The sequence below is a fragment of the Colletotrichum costaricense genome, assembly GCF_030867565.1.
Source record: "Colletotrichum costaricense strain IMI 309622 chromosome Unknown Scaffold_5.1, whole genome shotgun sequence".
In the NCBI taxonomy this organism is placed as follows: Eukaryota; Fungi; Ascomycota; class Sordariomycetes; order Glomerellales; family Glomerellaceae; genus Colletotrichum; species Colletotrichum costaricense.
Window position 1 is genome coordinate 2665194 of NW_026848234.1, and position 19072 is coordinate 2684265.

At 53.5% G+C, this 19072-nt stretch overlaps 5 protein-coding genes across 5 annotated transcripts; all 5 read right to left on the minus strand.

Moving 5' to 3' along the window:
- Positions 1 to 3111, minus strand: CCOS01_06031 (uncharacterized protein; the record flags this gene model as incomplete). Its single annotated transcript, XM_060454203.1, has 1 exon — positions 1 to 3111. The coding sequence occupies one exon, from the start codon at positions 3109 to 3111 to the stop codon at positions 1 to 3; it is 3111 nt and encodes a 1036-aa protein (XP_060315975.1).
- Positions 3112 to 4088: 977 nt separating this feature from the next.
- Positions 4089 to 4705, minus strand: CCOS01_06032 (uncharacterized protein; the record flags this gene model as incomplete). The annotated part of the gene is made up of 3 exons (XM_060454204.1): positions 4089 to 4202; positions 4256 to 4374; positions 4474 to 4705. 3 exons carry the CDS (start codon positions 4703 to 4705, stop codon positions 4089 to 4091), a joined length of 465 nt encoding a protein of 154 aa, XP_060315976.1.
- Positions 4706 to 5765: 1060 nt separating this feature from the next.
- CCOS01_06033 (major facilitator superfamily transporter) lies at positions 5766 to 7754 on the minus strand (the record flags this gene model as incomplete). The annotated part of the gene is made up of 2 exons (XM_060454205.1): positions 5766 to 7295; positions 7437 to 7754. 2 exons carry the CDS (start codon positions 7752 to 7754, stop codon positions 5766 to 5768), a joined length of 1848 nt encoding a protein of 615 aa, XP_060315977.1.
- Positions 7755 to 8996: 1242 nt separating this feature from the next.
- Positions 8997 to 10707, minus strand: CCOS01_06034 (uncharacterized protein; the record flags this gene model as incomplete). The annotated part of the gene is made up of 4 exons (XM_060454206.1): positions 8997 to 9366; positions 9416 to 9603; positions 9658 to 10460; positions 10668 to 10707. The coding sequence occupies 4 exons, from the start codon at positions 10705 to 10707 to the stop codon at positions 8997 to 8999; spliced, it is 1401 nt and encodes a 466-aa protein (XP_060315978.1).
- Positions 10708 to 12483: 1776 nt separating this feature from the next.
- CCOS01_06035 (myo-inositol-1-phosphate synthase) lies at positions 12484 to 14222 on the minus strand (the record flags this gene model as incomplete). The annotated part of the gene is made up of 2 exons (XM_060454207.1): positions 12484 to 13396; positions 13477 to 14222. 2 exons carry the CDS (start codon positions 14220 to 14222, stop codon positions 12484 to 12486), a joined length of 1659 nt encoding a protein of 552 aa, XP_060315979.1.
- Positions 14223 to 19072: the final 4850 nt, after the last annotated feature.

A 19072-nucleotide genomic window follows, 5' to 3' on the forward strand; every position in this document is an offset into this window, starting at 1 on the left:
CTACTCATACTCTGACCATTTCAGCAACAACTGCCATATCGTCATCCATGTATTCGAACTATTAGATTGAGCCATTCCAACCTGCATCTGATTCCGAAAAGCTGCGCTCGTCGCGCCCTCCTCCGTCGCATGCCATCCAAGTTGACTATTCCCATGCTCGTACCCATCTGTCGTGCCAGAAACCACCTTGATACCCTCAATACCTTGGTACGTGACACTCATGAAGCCCGCATGCATGGCATTCATCATCTGCATATCCTGCATCTGGCGAAGCGCCTGGACCTGCAGCACAGTCTGCACCCAAACCCCGTGCCGCACCCTCGAAAACTCGATCAGAGCCTCCGCGTTGCCCGCCTCGCACGCCTCGATCCACTTTTGCCGCATGCGCGGGGAGTACAGGCAGCACATCCTCTTCTCGACGACAAGGTCGTTGTTGAATTCCATTGTCAGACTAGGGGGAGGTGGCGAGCTCTCCTGGCAGAAGGTGATGTAGCACTCTGGGCAGATCGTGCAGTCGTCCCACCCATACCAGCGGCGGTTGTCGACGAGGTTCTCCTTGGCGCAGTGCGGGACGCCGGCGAATTTGCGCACGAAGACGGCGTAGCGGGACCAGACGCCGGTTTCGACGGCTTCGGCATTGCGGTTCATGTGTTCGACCCATCGCGGGGCCGAGGATCGCTCGAAGCTGCAGAAGTAGGTCTCTCCTGCTTCCTCGCTCTGAGATTTCTCGTAGAATCGGTCCAGTCCGAATGGAGTGATGAAGGCTGCGTGGCATGGGGCACAGATCCTATGGCCGTCACAGCCGCCGCCGGTCAACGTGTACCACGTGCCGTTGATGATGCCCCGTTCGGTACACGGTGGGCAGGAGAGGATGACCTCCAGAGCACGGTAGAGAACGTTGATGTCCTGAAAGTCCTTGGCATCTGTGAGTGCGACTTCAGCGGGCAAGCCATTCATGCTGCATGTGATGGGTGTAGGCTCCGTCGTTGTATAGCCTAGTGCGGCGTCCATCCAGTCTAACCCTGTGTGACTCGGCACATGTGGAATAGACTCAAAGTCCTTATCCAGTGTCGTCAGAGCCACATGTTTCTCGTAGCACTTTTCACACATTTTGAAATCCGGATGCCGCTCGCCGCGCAGTCGCATCCAGCGTCTGGAGGAGGGCGATACGGGCCCCTTGTCGCATTCAGGCAGAGCAATGTGCTTCGCTGCTGCTTCTACCCATGAGTTCCAGCCGCCGACTCCTGATTTTGAAAGTCTGACTATGGATCGACTCATGAAGGGGAGACAGATGTCGCAGGCCCAGACGGCATCGGATGCTTGGGGTGAGTCGTGCGGAACAAATTTGTCACGGAACGATGTTGCCAGCACGATATCTTGATAACAAGCCTCACAAGATACGAAACCATCGAGTCTGTCGTCAAGCGGGTTGAACCATTTGATTCCTGCTGAGCCATCCGCGCCCGAGGCCCCTTTACAGTCCTGAACATCAAGTCGAGCTGTCATGAACTCCCGCAGAGGAGTGATATCTCTGCGCTTGAGACACTCGGGTAGCAGGAGTCCGGTGATGCGGGGAGCATTGAACCGACAACGTCCTTCCGGTTGTCTGGTGCGAATGAAAGAGCCTTCCAGGGGTGTTCGTGCAAGGCACCTCTCGTGGCAATGTGTGCAGACGAGAAAGTTTGGTATGTCTGGTATATGATACCAGTCCGTTTCATACCTGACCTCTCGGACTGCTGGGCATTCCCAAACGACTGTGTTGGGCTCCCCATCTTCGGTGACACGGGGTACGGCTCTTTTGTAGTCGTGGAAGTCGACATCATCAGGCGCCGGAGGGTTACTCTGTGATGAAATGGCTTCGCGAATGCTCACACTGCTGAGCATGGTGGAGATTTTATCGATTGTACTGGTTGCCGGTACTTCCTCGTGAGAAACATGAGCGACCTTCTCGGCAACGCGGAGTTGAGTAGGTAGGCAGTCAGCAGTACTGACTTCTGTCACCGAAGTCGAGAGATGAATAGCGCCTGCTGTAGGTCTTCCTGGCTCTTGCGTAGCTTCAATTGGGCGAGAGGTCCCTTCCTGGACAAGTTGAATATGCTGCTGATGCTCAGGAAGTTGCTGCAGTGTTACCACAGGCGGTGTATGAGTTGCTGTTGAAGCTGTAGATACAGTGTGTTGCTGAACGGCGGAATTGGGATTGTCATTCCCATAAAAGATGGCACTGGGTATCGGCATGCCAGATGAACCATCGTTCCCGGGGGTTTGTGGGATATGAGCCAGATAATGAGGAGATGAATCCTTTTGAGTCTGTTGACTATACTGATCTCGTTGCTGTGACAGCACAGCTGAACTATGAGATGGTACAGGATAGGCCTGTTCCTGAGAAGGGGGCGGGTGATAGCAGGGAGACTGTGCTGGTGGAGTTGCCAAGTTTCCTATTGGGCTCGGATGCTGGTAGTAAGATTGCTGAGTTTGATGGTATTGAGCGCCGGGAGGATGAACTGGAGAAAGAGACGATGGTGAAGGGTTATACGGCGGGTTGTGGTTCTGAGCGTACTGGACCTGAGGATTATAGGTAGGCTGTGAAGGTGTCACGCCCTGCGAGACGAGTTGGGTGAACTTGGCTCTGGCTTTGCTCTTGAGTCCATGGTAAGACTTGACAACTTTGTCACTGTCCGAAAACAATGAGGTCGCCTGTTGCAGAGCACTTGATAGACTAGGACTCTGGGACGATGATGGTCCTTGATGAGGGTGCGTGTACGTTGCTGAGGGTGAGTACGGCTGGGTGTAGGGAGGCTGGCCATTCGAATAAGAGTTCTGAGGAGTTGGCTCAGGTCGGCTTGCGGAGCTTGGTTGATGATAATTGTGACTGTTGGGGGGGCTCTGATGATAAGAAGGAGCGCCGTATGTGGGCTGGTAAGTTTGTTGAGGATGTTGACCGCCATATTGAGGACTTTGCACAGTCTGAGGTTGTTGGAATTGCCCTCGCGAATAGTCATCGGGAGGAGAAATTGCTGGCATCGTTGTTTCCGGGCGTGGCGGAATCGGCGGTGGTGGATTTCCAGCTTGACCTGGCGGAGGTGGAAAATATGGTTGTCTGCTGTAATCCATGTTTGTCTTTCGTTGCTCAATATCACGACTTGGGGACGATGTCGTGTTTAGCATCCAAGAACAGATATGAGAGGGCAATCTGGGTATCTTGATATTCTTGGCTGTCTGAAACCGTTACACTAAGAACATCGATCAAATGTCTCGAATCCGTGACCGCTATGTTCAGCCGCAGAAGGCTCGGCATGAAGTTGCGCCGTCCAGGGCGGTTTTGGAGTGAAGCTGAAAAGGGACTGCAGCAGACGACACCAATTAAATGTGTCACACAAAGCCATCGCATTACTAGCGCGAATGCAAAACCTGGAGTTCGCCCAACCATGGAAATTGAGAGATGGGAAGCTCAGAGACATTTTATTCCTGTGTTGAGAAGTCTGCCTTATGATCCAGATTGTCAAACTCAAGAAAACGCCTACCGGTCATTACGCATATCATGTGACTCTTCAACCTTCGCTTCTTAATCTCATCTCCATGTACGAAGGAATTTACTGAGGCTGCCACGACCTTTTTGGATTCCTATGCTGGTCGTGTAGTTGACCAAGAGTAGGTGGTGTCCATACATCTATCCTACACGTTAACGACGAACTCCCCGTATTTAAGAGAGGGCATAATTCACGTTTAAATCTCAATTTTATTAATAGTCACGAATTCCATCAGCTTGATTAAACTCCACGTTTCATTTGCGTACGACCGAGTCTCCCGACATCTCAAACCTCATCTCACTTAGTTTCGAACCCTCGGCTCCGAAGCGTCGAGTACTCTCAACAAACAGTTCACTCGATGGCTCGGATACATCTCTCTTGTAGACATGTATCTCGTTCCCGTCGTTCGCAGTGATGATCGCGCCTAATTCTTCCCCTCCCCTCTTTTCATTGGTCCCCCACCGCCGCCAGAACAGAAATCCCGCTAATCCTACTACAAAGAGCGTCCCAACGAATGTCGCTCCGACCGCAATACCAGCCACTGCGCCAGTCGATAGCTCATCACGGTCCAGCTCTGATGTGCTCGTTGCGCTCGGCGTTGTAGTCGGTGATGCAACGGATGTCCACAATGTCGAAGATGATGGTGAGGCCGACGACGAGACTGATGACGCGGCGCTGGGGGTGATGTTGAAATAGTGGGACGCAACACCTGCACCAATGACGCCAACAGGCAGAGTGGCCTGCAAGTGCAGATAGTACACGTTACTCAGATCCGGGCTATGCCAGGACGGAAAGGTATGGAGGGAGACGTTCCAAGCCCAGCCAAAGGGCGTGTGAGATTCGTCTACTGTGAATCAATCGGGTAAGTAAAATGTTTTGACTTCAAAAGCCGTAGAGCAAGCAGCATCTGCGTTGGGCTCACTGCTTTTACATTAAATTGACTAACCAAACAAAAGGGCAGCGACCTCGTCCTCAGGTAACTTTTGAACGAGGTATAAGTCAATGGAAGGGTCGTCAGTCTCCCATTGGAGTTTTACTATCTCGCCCAACGTATACTGGGGGTTGTCTCGGAAGTCTCCGGCGGGACCGGAGCCCGGTGGTCGGTAGAAGGTGGACCTCCCCGTACAGTCCCGAAAGAGGAGGCTCAGAAGAAGAAGAAGGATAGAGGCGATCCGCATTGTGGAAAGGGTTTTTGATTCCGACGCTCAATAGGCTCAGTAAGTAGACGTAGAGAAAAAGAGAGCAAGGGAAGAGTTTGAAAGAGCAGACAGAACGAATAGTAGAACGACCCAAGCACAAGCAGCATGACTACTAAATACTTGAATTATTCTCTGAAGGAGAGAAAAGGGACATAGGTTAAACGCGGCAGGCGGCTTGCACGATCAGGCTGGCGACAATCGAGCCAAGGATTTTGCCGCGCTTCATGCATATAAATCACACAACCACTTCCAACAGCATCGTTACACCAAGCTGCGAGAACCCGCTTGAGTCTCCAACGCCCAGTGGCATGTCAAAGATCGACAACCCTGAAATAAGTTAGCAGGGCCGGCAAGCACGTTGGTGGCAATGAGACAGCCTGAAACTCCCTTTTCGACCTGCAGCAGCAGCAGGCTCTAATGTCGTCCGCCGAAGCATACGAAAAGAAGAAAAAACCTGGAAACTGGTATGAAGCCCGAGGCCCCTGCATCACGCATGGCCTGCACCACGGATTCATTGGTCCTTACGTCGGAGTCTTTCCTTCCTCCACTTGCGTCTGTAATGTCAAGAGGGTTTTGGTTCGAGAATGAAGCAGCTTGGCAAGCGAACTCGAAAGCAGTGAGGAATCTCCAGAACGAGAGAGCTGTCATTTTAACTCTTTCTACCTGACCTGAGAGGCAAGCTGATGGGCGCACGGAGTTTGCATCTGACTTCATAGTGGTTGAAACTATTCTGTTTATGCTAAGAACGTAAGTAAATAAGGATAGGATGTAGGTTGGCATGAGGTAGGCGTACGTGTGCTGCGAAGGAGAGCTACGCCTTTGCGAATATCTCTGTACGTTATTACCCTGTAGTAGTGCATACCAGCATTTACATATCTCTTTGAGTTGAAACTGTAACGAAGGCTAAGGTAGTTTAAGATACCTTGGAGAAATCTACGAATTATTATACTCTGCTCTGGAGGCTATGTAACTGAGTATGAGAAAAAACCATACAGGCTCAAACTTCCAAACTCCCACTCCTTCTACCATAAACCCATCATTACCGCCTGTGCACTTCCTCCTCCTCCTCAGCAGCAACCTCATCCCCATCAATCCAAATCTCATGCCCATCTCCCTCCCAAACAGCCCAGCTCGCCATGACGCCCAACACTGCAACACCAGCCAAACCCCACCACACAGCACCCACAACCCCTCCCTCGAGCCCCCGTCCATAAAGCCACCCGCACAACACGGGCCCAATCGTCCTCGCCGCACTACTAACACTCTGCCCGAGCCCGTGAATCGTCCCCAACACAGACGGGTGCGGCGTACAGTTATTAATCAAAATCGTCTGCCCCGGCAGCGCAAACGTCCGCCCCAGAACCTGGAAGAGCAACACCCCGACAATAGCGAACCAAATCGCCGGCCCGCCCTTCGGCCCCGGCGGCGGCGCGGCGTCGGTGGTGGGCACGACGGCGAGGTACGGCACCAGAAAATACGTCACCGGGAAGAAATACAAAAACAGGCGCCAGGCTTTCACGGTGCCGAGGTGCGCCGACAGGCGCGGGTACACGAGCAGCTGGAGGCTGATGCCGATGACGCCGAGGATGGCCATGGCCATGCCGACGGACTGCGGTGGCATGCCGAGCCCGCCGGAGAAGCGGAAGGGGAGGTGCGGGGGGGAGGCAGAGGTCGGGGTCGAGAGGAAGACGAACCAGAGGGCGTTGAAGGTGCCGACGTGGAAGGCGAGGAAGAAGTGCGCGGAGAAGGTCATGAGGACGTTGCGGGTGAAGATGCGACGGAAGGGGAGGCGGTGGCGGTATCGCGGGCGGGGTTTTTGTTTCGGTGGTGGTGCGGATTCCGGGGAGAGTTCGACGTCGACGTCGGTTGTGCTTGCGGAGCTGGAGTGGAGGGGCGTGTAGGCTGCATCTGCGTTGCTGTTCAAACCCCTTCGTCGACGGGCAACGATTCGACGGACGAGGGAGGCGATGCTTGATCCTACGCGGGATCCGAGGTCCGGGCCCTCTTCGCGGAGGGCGTCGTGGGTCTCTTCGAGGCAGAGCCAGACGGACAGGGCAGCGCAGGAGAGGAAGATTGCACTGAGCAGGTTTGGCGTCGCATAGGGGTACTTCCGGAAGAAAGCAACATCACCAAACAAGGAAGGGTAGCTCCCCGCTGGGTCGGAGAGGATACCTCCCAAAATGGGCCCGATGATGACACCAATGTTGAAGGTCATGGGCAGCAAGATGAAAGCGCGGGCCTGGAACTTCTTTTCCCGGACGATCTCGCTAATCATTGTCCGCAGGACGCCGACGTTGCCGTTTGTCGCGCCGCCTAGACAGCGGAAGAAGAGGGCCTGCGCAAAGGACTGGGAGAAGCCGAAGCCGATGCAGGAGAAGCAGGTGCCGAGGAGGCCGATCATGAGAACCGTCTTGCGGCCGAAGCGCCTTGAGTCTGCGAGGCGGCCCCAGATCATGGCTGTGATGAACTGTGCTGCTGTGAAAGAGGCGTGGAGGATGCCGGCCTGGCTTGAGATTACGGAGTCGGGCAGCGTTGGGTCGAACCATTTGAGTTGGTAGAACATGTAGGACTGAAGACGGTGTTAGCGGGTGGGAAGTTACTCTCGAGACAAGCCTCTCCCATACGGAAATGCGCGTGAGAGCACTTTGGATATAACATGTTCTGAAACTTTGCGCCGAAGGAGCTTGACGGAGATTCAAGAGATACATACCTGGAGAGAAGTCTGGACAAGAGGCTCACTTAACCTCGTCATCGTAATCACGAACAACTGCTGCTTCTTTGGCAGATCGCGCCAGGCTACGGGCGGTGGCTTCTCAGGCTTCTTGACGAGAGGTAGCGGCGGAGGTTTGGGGGGCGCATTTGAGAGTGGCGCATCGGCAGCCTCAACCGCACCATCGGTCTGGCCCAGCATCATTGGCGTGTCCTCATCCGCATCGTCGTCCGAGTCCGAGTACTCCCCTCTTTCGGTGTCAGCATCCTCATCATGGTGCTGGAGCACCAGCTCGTCCTCTGTGCGCCGCGACGACATTGTGTAGGAGCCCCGGTGCCGAGGTTTTGGTATCGAGGTTACACTCCACCGTTGAAGAACGACCGGGAATAATTGAGGGTGTATCTCGTTGGCCGTTACGAGTGAGCACACACGTGTCTACGTCAGAGATAAAGTGACGGAAATCTCGTGTATTTTACAAGTTTATGGGTGCTTGCGAGACACACGAAAAGAAGAGCTGGCCTTGCATACCATCCGGCCAAAGATGAGGGGAGGCAAGAATGCTGACAATAGGTTGTTCCAGAGATGAAGTTGGAAAAAGCTGGGCCCAAGTACAAAAGATCAAATAGACGTCGGGGATACTCCGCCCAGGCCGGCACGGGATCGAGCCGTGCGGCAACAGGCGAGCGCAAGAAAAAAAAAACGAAACGGAAGCAAGTTGCCGCCACTTATCCTCACAAGGGCAAGCATGTAACAAGAGTCAGCCGCTACCGCTTGAAGCTCTGGTTCGGCGCGCCAATTGATACACACACTCTATAAGCTCTTGGCAGGTCGCGTGTCATTCATGGTTGCGGCTGAGGTACTTAATTGACCGCTTCACGCGGGTACGTCACGACGGTGAAAAGTCGTAACTTGGCCGAGCTCTCAACGGCCGATCCCGGCGCCGGGAGACCGGGGACGTACCCGCAATTTCTTTTTCCAAAACCGAACCGTTGATGTTGAACGGCGCGCCGGATCCCGTGCGTTAGAGTTACCGTTGCGGAGCTTCTTGGCGTTTCTCCCTCCGGCCAGGCCTGATTGATAACATTCTGTTTGTTCAATTCAAAAGCAAGCGGGATCTGAATCTCTCACCACTCAATAGCAAAGCAAACAAGGAAGACTCGATGGAGAAAGAACTTTGGCATCTTCAGGTGATTGACCCACCGCCGGTCAAACGACGAATGTCGCAATATGCCGATTCGGTACCGAAGACCGTCACGCCGCCCGGTCTCGCTCAGCACTACGACTAGCAACCGCATTGTTAGTCTCAGACTACTCTTGTTAGCCATTCCAATATCTTTGGGATGAGAAGGCAGTCGTTCATCGAATCATGCATCTTTTGGTATGAAACTAGATGTGGGAAATACATTAAATATACAGCTAAATCATAGCATCGAAGCAGAGGGCCGTCAGCAAGGACTACCCAGCATTCATTTTCCATTCACTTTCGTTTCCCTGTCCCACACAACGCCAAAAATGCAGACGACTTTCATGCCAAAGTCGGAGTGACACCGAGCCAGTGGTTTATACCATCTCGCGCGGTTGGTGCGCAGAACCCAAGTCGTTGTTCCGGTAGTCGCGGCTACCACTCCTCTCTTTTGTCGGTTGCGTGGGATCCGCCACCATGCTTGTCAGACCGACGCTTTGGGCCTGATGAGAAGGCGGCTGGTAGGCAGGAGGAGCGGCACCGGTGTATGCGTATCCGCCTTGCGGAGGTGCTTGTCTCCAAGGCTCCGGGTTGTACCCGCCCGTTCCTTGGTTGCCGAACTTAGCGGGCAGCCGGCCGCGGACCCACTTGCCTCCGAAGGTGAAGAACAGCGAGACCAGAAGCATGAGGATGATGAATGCAGCGAGGAAGTAATTGAATCGGCGGTTCAAGGCGAATGAGAAGCCCCTGCACATATTAGCATATTGTAAGGATTATTGAAGGACTTTTGACCTACAAGAATGCGTTGAACGTGCCAAGAGCAATCGTGATGCGACCGAGCCACTGGTGAACAACCTTGTATGGTGTATCGCGCTGCGTCTTCTTGTACTTTTGGTGATGCAGAAAGCCAATGGCGAATTGACCCAAGAGGAAGCCAACCACGATGAAGCCGATGATCTGATGTGCTGACTTGAAACCACGAGACTATTGTCTACATTAGCATCGACACCTCTTCAATCCAAGCTTACGGAGACTTACACGTGAGTACCAGAAGCTGGTTAGAACACCGAGCACGAAACCAATGAGAACGATAACCAAAGCAACACCTTGGTTGAGGGCGGGCCACCTGACCATGTTTCCAAAGCGAAGGAGGATGGCACCGAAAGGAATGAGGAAAACCAAGGAGCCCACCATCAGAACCGCATGGAAGATGGACTTGTAGTCTCTCCGGCCATCGTTGGCAGAGACTTGCGTTGTGCCCTCATTGACGGAGCTGTCCTTGAGCACGGGCGCGTCGCCGGGGCCAACTGTGCGCTTCATGTTGAGTGTGAAGCGGCCAAACTCCTCGTGGAACTTGACAGACGTGTCCTGCTTATTCGAGAAGAAGCTTCCTTTGGGCCCAACAGCATAGATGGCCTTTTGGTTCTCGTTCGAGACATCGATCCATCCTCCCACCCAGCTCCTGCAGTGGGCAGTGCATCGCGCACTGAAGTACATGGAATTGTTGAACACACCCGTCCCGGCAAGAACGTCCCACTGCATATTGTTGTAGTACGTCGGCTCGTAGTTTCCGTAAGCTATGCGAGGTGAGAAGGTGACATTGTTGCCCGTCTCGTCGCGATAGATCATGAAGATCAAGCTACCGGCCATCCGATCCTGGCCGATGCCAATGGCGGCCCATGTGCGGTCGATGGGTGCCCGCATCGTGAAGAAGATGTCCTCGCCGCTGTTTTCGGGGACGGTGAAGCCAAAGGCGACATTGTTTTCCGGGGCGACAAATGTGGATTGGCCGAGATCATCGTCTTTTGAGCTTTGTGCAAACGAGCATGTCGCAAACGCGGCTACGAGAAAAGTCCATGTCAGTGTGGGGTTCCCGCTAGATTGACGAGGATGGCGATGAATTGTTCAGTGTGTCAAATCAATATGTACATCTGTGCCTCTAAAAGAAGGAATCTCTGTTGAATTGAAGCTGAAGGATGACGCCAATCCTCGTTGCTGGACTTGGTCGCCAATGGGGAAACGCGCAAATAAGCAGCTAGGACACTAACCAGCAGCAAGGGCAGCGCGCCCAAGTGTAGAAAACAACATTGTCGCAAGTCTATCTGTGGTCGTGGCGGCCGTGGCGCCTGTCGATGATGCGAAAACAGTCGTGAACGAGGTTTGACGTGATGTTTCAACTGGAAGGAGGGAAGAGAGAAAGGAAAGGGAAAGGTTACGAGAAATAATGGCGTTGTCGCCCAAGGGGTAATAGAGGGAGAAATCAGGAAACGCAGATTAAGTGCTGATTTGGGCGAAGGCAGGCTGTCTGAAAGGCAAAATAAGGTACTTGGCAGACGACACACGCGCCTGCGTCAAAATGGCCCGTCTTGGCAAATGAAGATGTATCTTTTTTTTTTCTTCACTCAATAGGTAATTAGGTGTGTCCCTTCCATGAGGTAGGTCTTTCCCACCTTCTTCAGAGAAAGACAGAGGAAGGTAAGGTACCTTCCGGAGGGATGAGTAAGGTTGCCCGCTGTCCGTTCCCCGGTTCCCTTGCATCTTCCCGCCCGCCGGCCTCCCACCTCGTACTTTTTCTTCCTCTCTCTCTTTCTTCTCTCTCTCTCTCTCTCTGCGCTTCTCAGTGTGGTTTCTTCCCACCCAAAGCAGCCGTCTCACCCGCCTACTTACGGTTCTATTGCTACGTTATGCTTGATTAAAGCTGGGCAATTTCATCACCAGCAACACCCCGGCAACCATTTGGCAGATCAGGCACAGCGGAGCACTCAGCATCAACTAGGGCCGTCGCGAGTGGTCGCCATTTGGTCCCTCCACAGGCCTCCAGGGGCAGCTAACAAGGTCAGCTCCTGCCTCTGACCCAATCAAATCATGTCTTTTACAGAAAGTACGGAGTCCCCTTTGTTCCCCTGCTCCTGCACCGTTACGTCTTACTCGGGGCTGGAATTTAGCTTTGGGGATATCCCCGCGCCCCACCTAGTCCCTCAGACCTTCACCATTGGACAGCATGCAATTGCGCCTCTGTTTACCGACACCGAACGCCTCGCAGAATTCCCACCGAGTTTCCCCCCTTTTTCCTCTCGTCTATCGACGTTCGTCATTCTCCCTCGCTTGACTGCGGAGAACATAACGGGCAGAGGACAGGGCTGTTGGCAGCTGGATACGAATTATCGGAATGTCATTCCAGCCACCCCGGCTCGAAACATTCTTCAGCATCTCCAGAAGCTCCAGATATTTTCTTCTCCAGCCACCAGGGCCCTGGCCTGGGTCCGTCCTTTCTCGCCTGTCACTAAAAAGAGGCCCGCGCAGTTGACATGTTGACTGATATTGTCCGATGCTCCCAAGATAACGAGCGGCGTGTCTGGGCCAAAGCCATGGAGAGCATTTTCAGCGCACTGATTGGCCGCCGTCCCATCTGCTTCAATGCTGTACGGTTAACAGCTTCGTCTTTTCCCTCAACGACCAATCAACACCCAGCTTGACACCACCTCTAGGTACAAACTCGTCTCGACTCTTGACAGCGACAGCACACGTCCATGCTTCCAGCAAGCTTAACCTTTTCGCTTTCGAGAGCGGCACTTCTAAGGTTCAAGTTATGAGAGCTTGCGTGGCTGCTTCCCAAATAGCTTCACGATACGAGATGCCAAAACTCTGACATGTGGGACGCTTACGGCATCGCGGTAAAGACTGACTGTATTTTTTGTAATAATATAGGTACTATCTCAAATCATCAACGCAACTTTCAGTGATCGGATGAGGTAATCGTGTTGTTATCGAACCCCCAAATTGGAAAAAAGCAAAGCAACAATTCAAAGGAGGGCCAGGTGGCATGGCAAAGAATGGAATATTCATCCGCAGTCCGGCAACGCATCAGAACAGCTTGTGTTCGAGCGTCATCTCAGACTCGGGCTCCAAGCCGACACAAGCGCGGAAGATGTTAGTCAGCGCGGCACGTTGCTTGCTCAACGCGTTGATGACGGGGGTCCCCGGCGGGGTCAGAGGCGCCTTGAGCATGTAGCTCAAGATGCTCAGCACGCTGTGGAAGCCCTTGAAGTCCTTGGTCGCGGCACCATCCGACGAAGAAGCCTTCCACTGGATGCGCGTCATCATTTCGGCTACGAGCACGAGATCGATGATGAGCGGCGATGCCAGCAGCGAGTCTTCGCACACGTTAAAGAGCGAGATGGTCTGGTGACCGCCCATGAAGATCTCGGCGTAGTACTCGTCGAGAGCGCGCTTGTTGTCGCCCACGGCCGGCATGTACTTGATGACGACGGTGTGGTCAGGGTGCTCGCCCTCCTTGTACAACACCGTGTTGGCCTCGACCATATCGTCCACCACGTTGGACTTGCTAATTTCCTTGGACCGGAACTGCTTGTGCGAGCTGAGGTTCTTGCCGTCGTTGTTGCCCAGGTGGTTGTAACTCGCAATAGAAGTCAGCTTGATACCAGCGTTGATGAGGAAGTCGACAAGTGCCGACTTCATCTTGGTCTGACCCGACTTGAAGTCGTCGCCGCCGATGAAAGACCCGTGCTTCTCGGCTAGCTCAATGGCGCCGGGGACGAAGGTGTTCTGCGGGGAGCCGTTGATGAAGGGAACACCCTCAAGCGTGCAGGCGACGGAGAAGACGGTCGAGGGCGAGACCTCCTCGTGACCCTCTTCAATGGCCTTGAGCAGGTTTTCGGCGGTGTCGTTGACGCCCGGGATGATGTCGGCGTATCGCTCCGTGTTTGCGGTCCACTGCACAATGACCTTGTCGAGACCGTTTGCCTCCTTGAAGTCGCTATTCTTACAGTCAGCACCAACACCACCACCACCAGCAACCAAAAATGTCACTTGATAGCCCATAGAGAAAATTCTTACCGAATGTCCTTGCGAATTTGCTCAACGTGAGCCATGGAGGCCTTGCTTCCGGGGATCAGATTATCGGCCCTGTCCTCCTGGTTGGCAGCGATGAAGTCAGGGTAGTAGATACTGGGAAGCGGGACCATCTCAGCCATCTCCTTCTTGACCTGCATCTTCAACGTCGGCTCCAGCACCTGGGCGCGGTCCATGGCGTCGGCCAAGCTCATCTTGCTGATATCCCAACCGCCGATGGCCAGGTCGTTGGGGTGGACCATGGGAAGCAGGTCGTGGAAGGGGATATTGACGTCCTTTGCCGTCTCAGCGTCGGTGCCCAGCTTGACGGTGGACCCCATGATGACGGAGCCGTAGTAGTTTGCGGCGCGGGGCCCCTCGCGGGTATCCCACTCGAGGCCGCGGCGGTTGGCGAGGATGCCGGCGGTGACGGTGGTGCCGTTGTTGCCGCCCCAGCCGACGAGCATCATGCCGACCTTGGGGACCTTGCGGTCCGTCTTGAACTCGTAGAGCGTGGTGGTGGGCTTGGCGACGTACTTGCCGGTGGCGGCGTCCCGGGTGACCTTTGTGGTGCGGTAGGTGTACTTTGAGAGGATCTCGTTGTCGTTATAGACGACGTTGGGGGAGTCGACGGTGAAGAGCTCGCGGTCGTGCTGGGGGTGGTGGGCAAGGTTAGTAGTCACGGCGCCGTTGCCGTTGGTTGGTCCATCTCCGTGCGCGGAGCCCGAGTCTGCCTCTGCATGGGGAGCCATGGTAATGTGATAGAGAGGTAGATTGTTGTTCAGTGTTCAGGCGGTAGTTTGATTTTGTTCTCGTTGAAGAGAAGGGCCTTTAGAGATCAAAGGCCGAGTCCGCTGAAGCCCCGGGGGCGGCTGAGCAGCGGGCTCCTGCGTACGGGTGATGGACCCTAGACATTGTAGTTAGCAAATGTTTCGTGGAAGTGGTTTATGAGATTGTAATGTGGACAGTGAAACCTGATGTTGAGTGATTGAGTGAGATGAGGCTATACTTACGAGTTGAGGAGGTTGGAAAACGTCTTGACGACGGGGTTGATCGCGACTCGTAAGCGCGATCAGACGATTGGTGAGGGTTTTGGTGTAGGTGGTGGTTTTTGGTTGAAAGCTTTGGGATCCTGGTGAGACTATTCTCTGTGATTTGTGGTTATGGGATGAAGAGAGAAAGAAGAAGAGAAGAGAAGGGGTTCGGGAGACGTGGGTAAGGTACGGTAGGTATATAGCTCGGTAGGCTGCGGGAGATACAAGATGGTTCGTCTAAAGCTACCTGCGGTGCTTAGATTAGGCCAAGGAGCTATCCGGGACGCCGGCGGAAGGATGAGGAATGGGGGCCGCCTGGCGCTACGTCGTCCGTTGTTGGGAGGGGCGGTGAGACGGGCGGACGGACGGGGTTGAACAATGACAGGCCACCTAGGGACAGCTCTGGTGGAGCTATCTGTGGGTGACAGGAGCACCTCAGCCTTTGGTTAAACGGTTACGGGAACGGCGCGTTTTTTTCGGGTTGGAGAGGGATTGCGTTGGGTAGGTCTGCATGGATGAGCCGTCTTGGGATGCGGGATAAAGCGCAGGATACCTTATGGTGTGAGATAAACGGCTCGCCTGGCGCGGGATAACCTAGACAGATGAACAGGCAAATCAACTGGTGTGATGTTTGTGAGAGGCTGTACGAGGCCAAGTGTCTGTGATGCAGATAAGCTCTGCAGAAGGTTTTGCAGTAGGCTTATCTTGCCTCTATCTCTTTCTTTATCTGTCCTCTTGTGTTCCTGTGTTGCCTGTGTACACATCCGATGAACTGCATGGCGGATGGTCTCTTTTTTGTGGTAGGTTTTCACATGCCAGGCCGCTTTGGTACACCCGGGACACAACTTTATGACGAGGTAAGACTGTCCAAGTGAACCATGGGGAGGGAGCCTCTCAAGCTTTGTGTCACCCGGACTGAAAATCCAAACCACATTCATTTTACTACCTGGATCTTTTAACGGCATCGTTCCGCGCAAAAGGCTATCCATAAATGTGTCCAAAAGCTGCGTCGTCACCCAGGAACCCGACCTAGTGGGATGGCGGGGCACTCAGTTGTCTCCTCCCAGCTGCCCCTCCCCCTCCCTCCACCGCCCCCAATTGTTCTGATGTGGACAGTGGGCACACGCAAGCAAGGGGCGCCTGAACCGGCTACCGAAGGAGGGATGGAGGGGCATCGACCTTCTAATTGGCTCCGAGTCCGTGCCACAAGCGTGATTTCCCCCGGCGACCTCGGAGCGGATTCTTCGGCTGAATGCGGGGCCCCGTTGTGGGAGGTTGGAGGATTACTGGAGAACCAAGGTGATTTGAGCCGGTTCTTGTTCTGAAAGCTCACAATACTTTGGGTTCACCAGTCCGTGTCTTCTCAACAAAGACGTAACTATCCAATAGTTACAGCAGTGAGACGTAATCCAGCCGCGTATCGATGAACCCACCCGTTCGACATCCGCTTCTCCCCTGCCTTCAGTCTGCCCATCACAGAGTACCAGACATCCCGCCGATGGCCCCCTCGCTACCACCCTCCATCTCGGCTAGTCAACCGCTGGGCTGATTGCTGTTCGCGTGTGTCCCACTATTCATCTTCAACCGCATGAATCCCGCATGAGCGTGCCTGCAGGAAGCGCCAGGGTTTCGAGAAGGCAGTTACCTACCATAGGGCACAATGGACCTGCGCTAACGGCTTCACTTGCGCGTATAGCGTGTTTTTCCCGTGTAAGGATATTCCAGCAAATAGTTTCGCTCCCTCGCACTTTCATCCTCCCGAATCACGAGTGACCCCGTCTCGGCCGAGGGAGTGTAGACGGCAGGAGTTTCCTTGACCGCTACTGTTGGGATTTGATCCTTGCCAATGTGATTGTTCCCGATTGGGTTTGTTAGTGAGATGACACAATGCCATGCGTGCTTCTCTCAGGGTTTGCGTTGTGGGTGTCTTAAGACCTGTCTAGACATCAACATAGACAGATATAGCTGGGAGCGAAAAGCAGCCAAAAACATCCGCGTCTTCCGAGCAATCTACAACTAGGCAGTTACATTGCGGCTTTCTAGTAATAGACTAACAAAACTGTCGTTGGATTACCCTTCTTGGCGAGCGGGCACGGATTGTCGGGGTAGGTCATCTTGCCGTTCCGTCCCTGCCGGGATCCCCTTTTACGGAATGGAACGTCAAAGGGGAACCGCCGAGACTGCGGTTTTTCGGCTTGCGGGACCTCGGCCCGAGCAGGCTTCTCTTCGACACCTACAGTAGTACTTATTGACTTGCTGTTAGTATCCGTAGATAATCATCATCTTGTTTCGCGATAGCTTCAGCCTCAAATGCTGTCTCGTGCCACTCCTTCCTTTGACCGGATTGTATGCATATGTTGTACGGACAGCGTGAGCTCTGAGACTTTGAGCCTGGAATTCTCGCCCCTTGACGTGTTTGGCTCCGCGACCTGGAGTTGCAGAGTCGGGGATACGCAGGAGACCGCGCCTGGATGGAGGGATGTCTGATAATGTATGATCATGGCCAGGCAGCCATGACTCTTATAGCATAGGCATGTCGAGGACTTCCTGTACAGGCCAACGTGAATCTGGGCGGAATTCTTGGAAGAACGCAGCGAGGCTGTCTCCCTTACAGCAATGATCTCACCCGACCTCCACATTGAAGTAGAAACACTAGACAAACTACCTCATCAATTTTGCGACATTGCATTATCAACGAAAGTTGAAACCGTTACTTGGAACCTTGCCTCAGAATGAGAGGGGCGGCGATGAGTATGAAGTCGTTTATCAGCCCAGAAGGGTAGATAGATAGCTACATCTGCCATGACCAACTTTGAACGCATAAAACGTACAGGACAACTGCGCTCTTTGGTATACTTTTGTATCGTCATCAGCAGAAGCCTGCAGCTTTTTTTTTCGGTAGAACAGAAGCAGACCAAGCCCGGTGAGGCCGACTTGAGTACAAACCACTAGATATTTAGAATCCCCAAGCCTGGACAAATAAACCGTGGTGATTATCCATCTTAGCGCTCTGAGAGTAACGGCAAGCAACCCTCCTACAAGTTGCGAGCAATGAAAAACAGGGATTCCTGAAATATAGCTTACCTACCTCTTCCGCCACGATTCTTCTAAAGCCAAAGCCGTTCGCCAAGAAGCTCAGCATACCTTACTTCAACCACAGTGGATGAAGGCGGAAGAATGCAGATAGCCCGAAGAACCTCGTCCTCAAAGGAACACTTTGACACACGCACGCGGCTCTTGTCCTACTTGAATAGTAATACCACGCACCAAAAACCCACCCTCGGAATCCGTTCGTCGCGGAAGGCAAGAAACCAAAACTCTCCGAGATTTCCGCCGGGGTGCAGAATCAACCCGACAAGCCTGGCCATATTATCCGCAGACAACATTTCAAATCATCAAAGCTTGTCCTCTTTTTTCCCCTTCCCCATCTCCTCAATCCCACCCACCCGGGCCCGGGGCCCCGGACCGCAAACAATGTGCGGAAGCCGAGTGGGGGGTTCTCAACGGCGGACCCGTATTTCCGAATCCGGAAAAGAAAGAGAACAGGGCAGCAGAAATCCCATTTCGAGTGTGCTCTCAAACTTCCGTGAAACATCGCACGCCATCCGCTCTTTTGTTGGATATTTCGCAGACATTTCAAATTCGCGCAGATGAACTTATTGAGAGAAGAAGAGAAAGAGAGAATCCAAGGGGATGGAACCGAACCTCGGAACTCCGAGGTAATTACCACCATTCTGGATCATTCTGGATTTCGGAAACTCTCAATCTACACACCCGCAGGAACGGGGACACATGTCACCCCAACTCCGCGCGGCATTCAACAGGAAGTCAAAAGGGAAGAATGAACGAGAAGGTGGCACGCCGCTCCTGCTATGCCCGGCATTCCCGCTGACGTACACCACACCATCTCCAGTGGGAGAAAAATCTTTTTTACTTCACGCCCCCCCCCCCCCCCCAAAAAAAACCAGCATCTTCACGTCCTAGAATTAAGTGAGGCTTTCTGAAGTTCTCACCCGTGCTCGCCCGGAGGGGGTGTGAATTCCGAACAGCGGGCGGTTCTAGAACCTCATACACCTCCCGGAATTTTGGCATACTAAATTCAATCTCTCCGCAGGGACGTCAGTGTTTGGAAAAGGGATAGGATTTGGCTAGAAATTTCTTCCGATCATCTACGCTATCAATAATGCATTGCAGTATCGTCAAATCTTCAAAGATCTCAACAAATCTCCAAATAGCTAATCTCTCAGACCGCTCACCAGAAGACGAAAACGTGGCCAGCCATTAGAAGAGAGATCCATTTCGATGTGAGAAGGGTGCGTCTAGAAGTAGAAGAACAGCATACTTCCCAACAGCGATGACGCCAGCCCAGGCACCGCCCAGGCACGCCGCATCAAAGAGTTCAGACGAAAAAGTACGTGGAAAGTGGGAGGGCCCGCCGGGTTCGCCGAGGTCGACTCGCGCGTTTCTTTCACACGCATCTCACACATCCGAACCTCACATTGGCCACCGGGCAAACACGACGCTGGGAAGAACTGACTAATTCTCGAACCGGAAGCAACTTCCTTCGT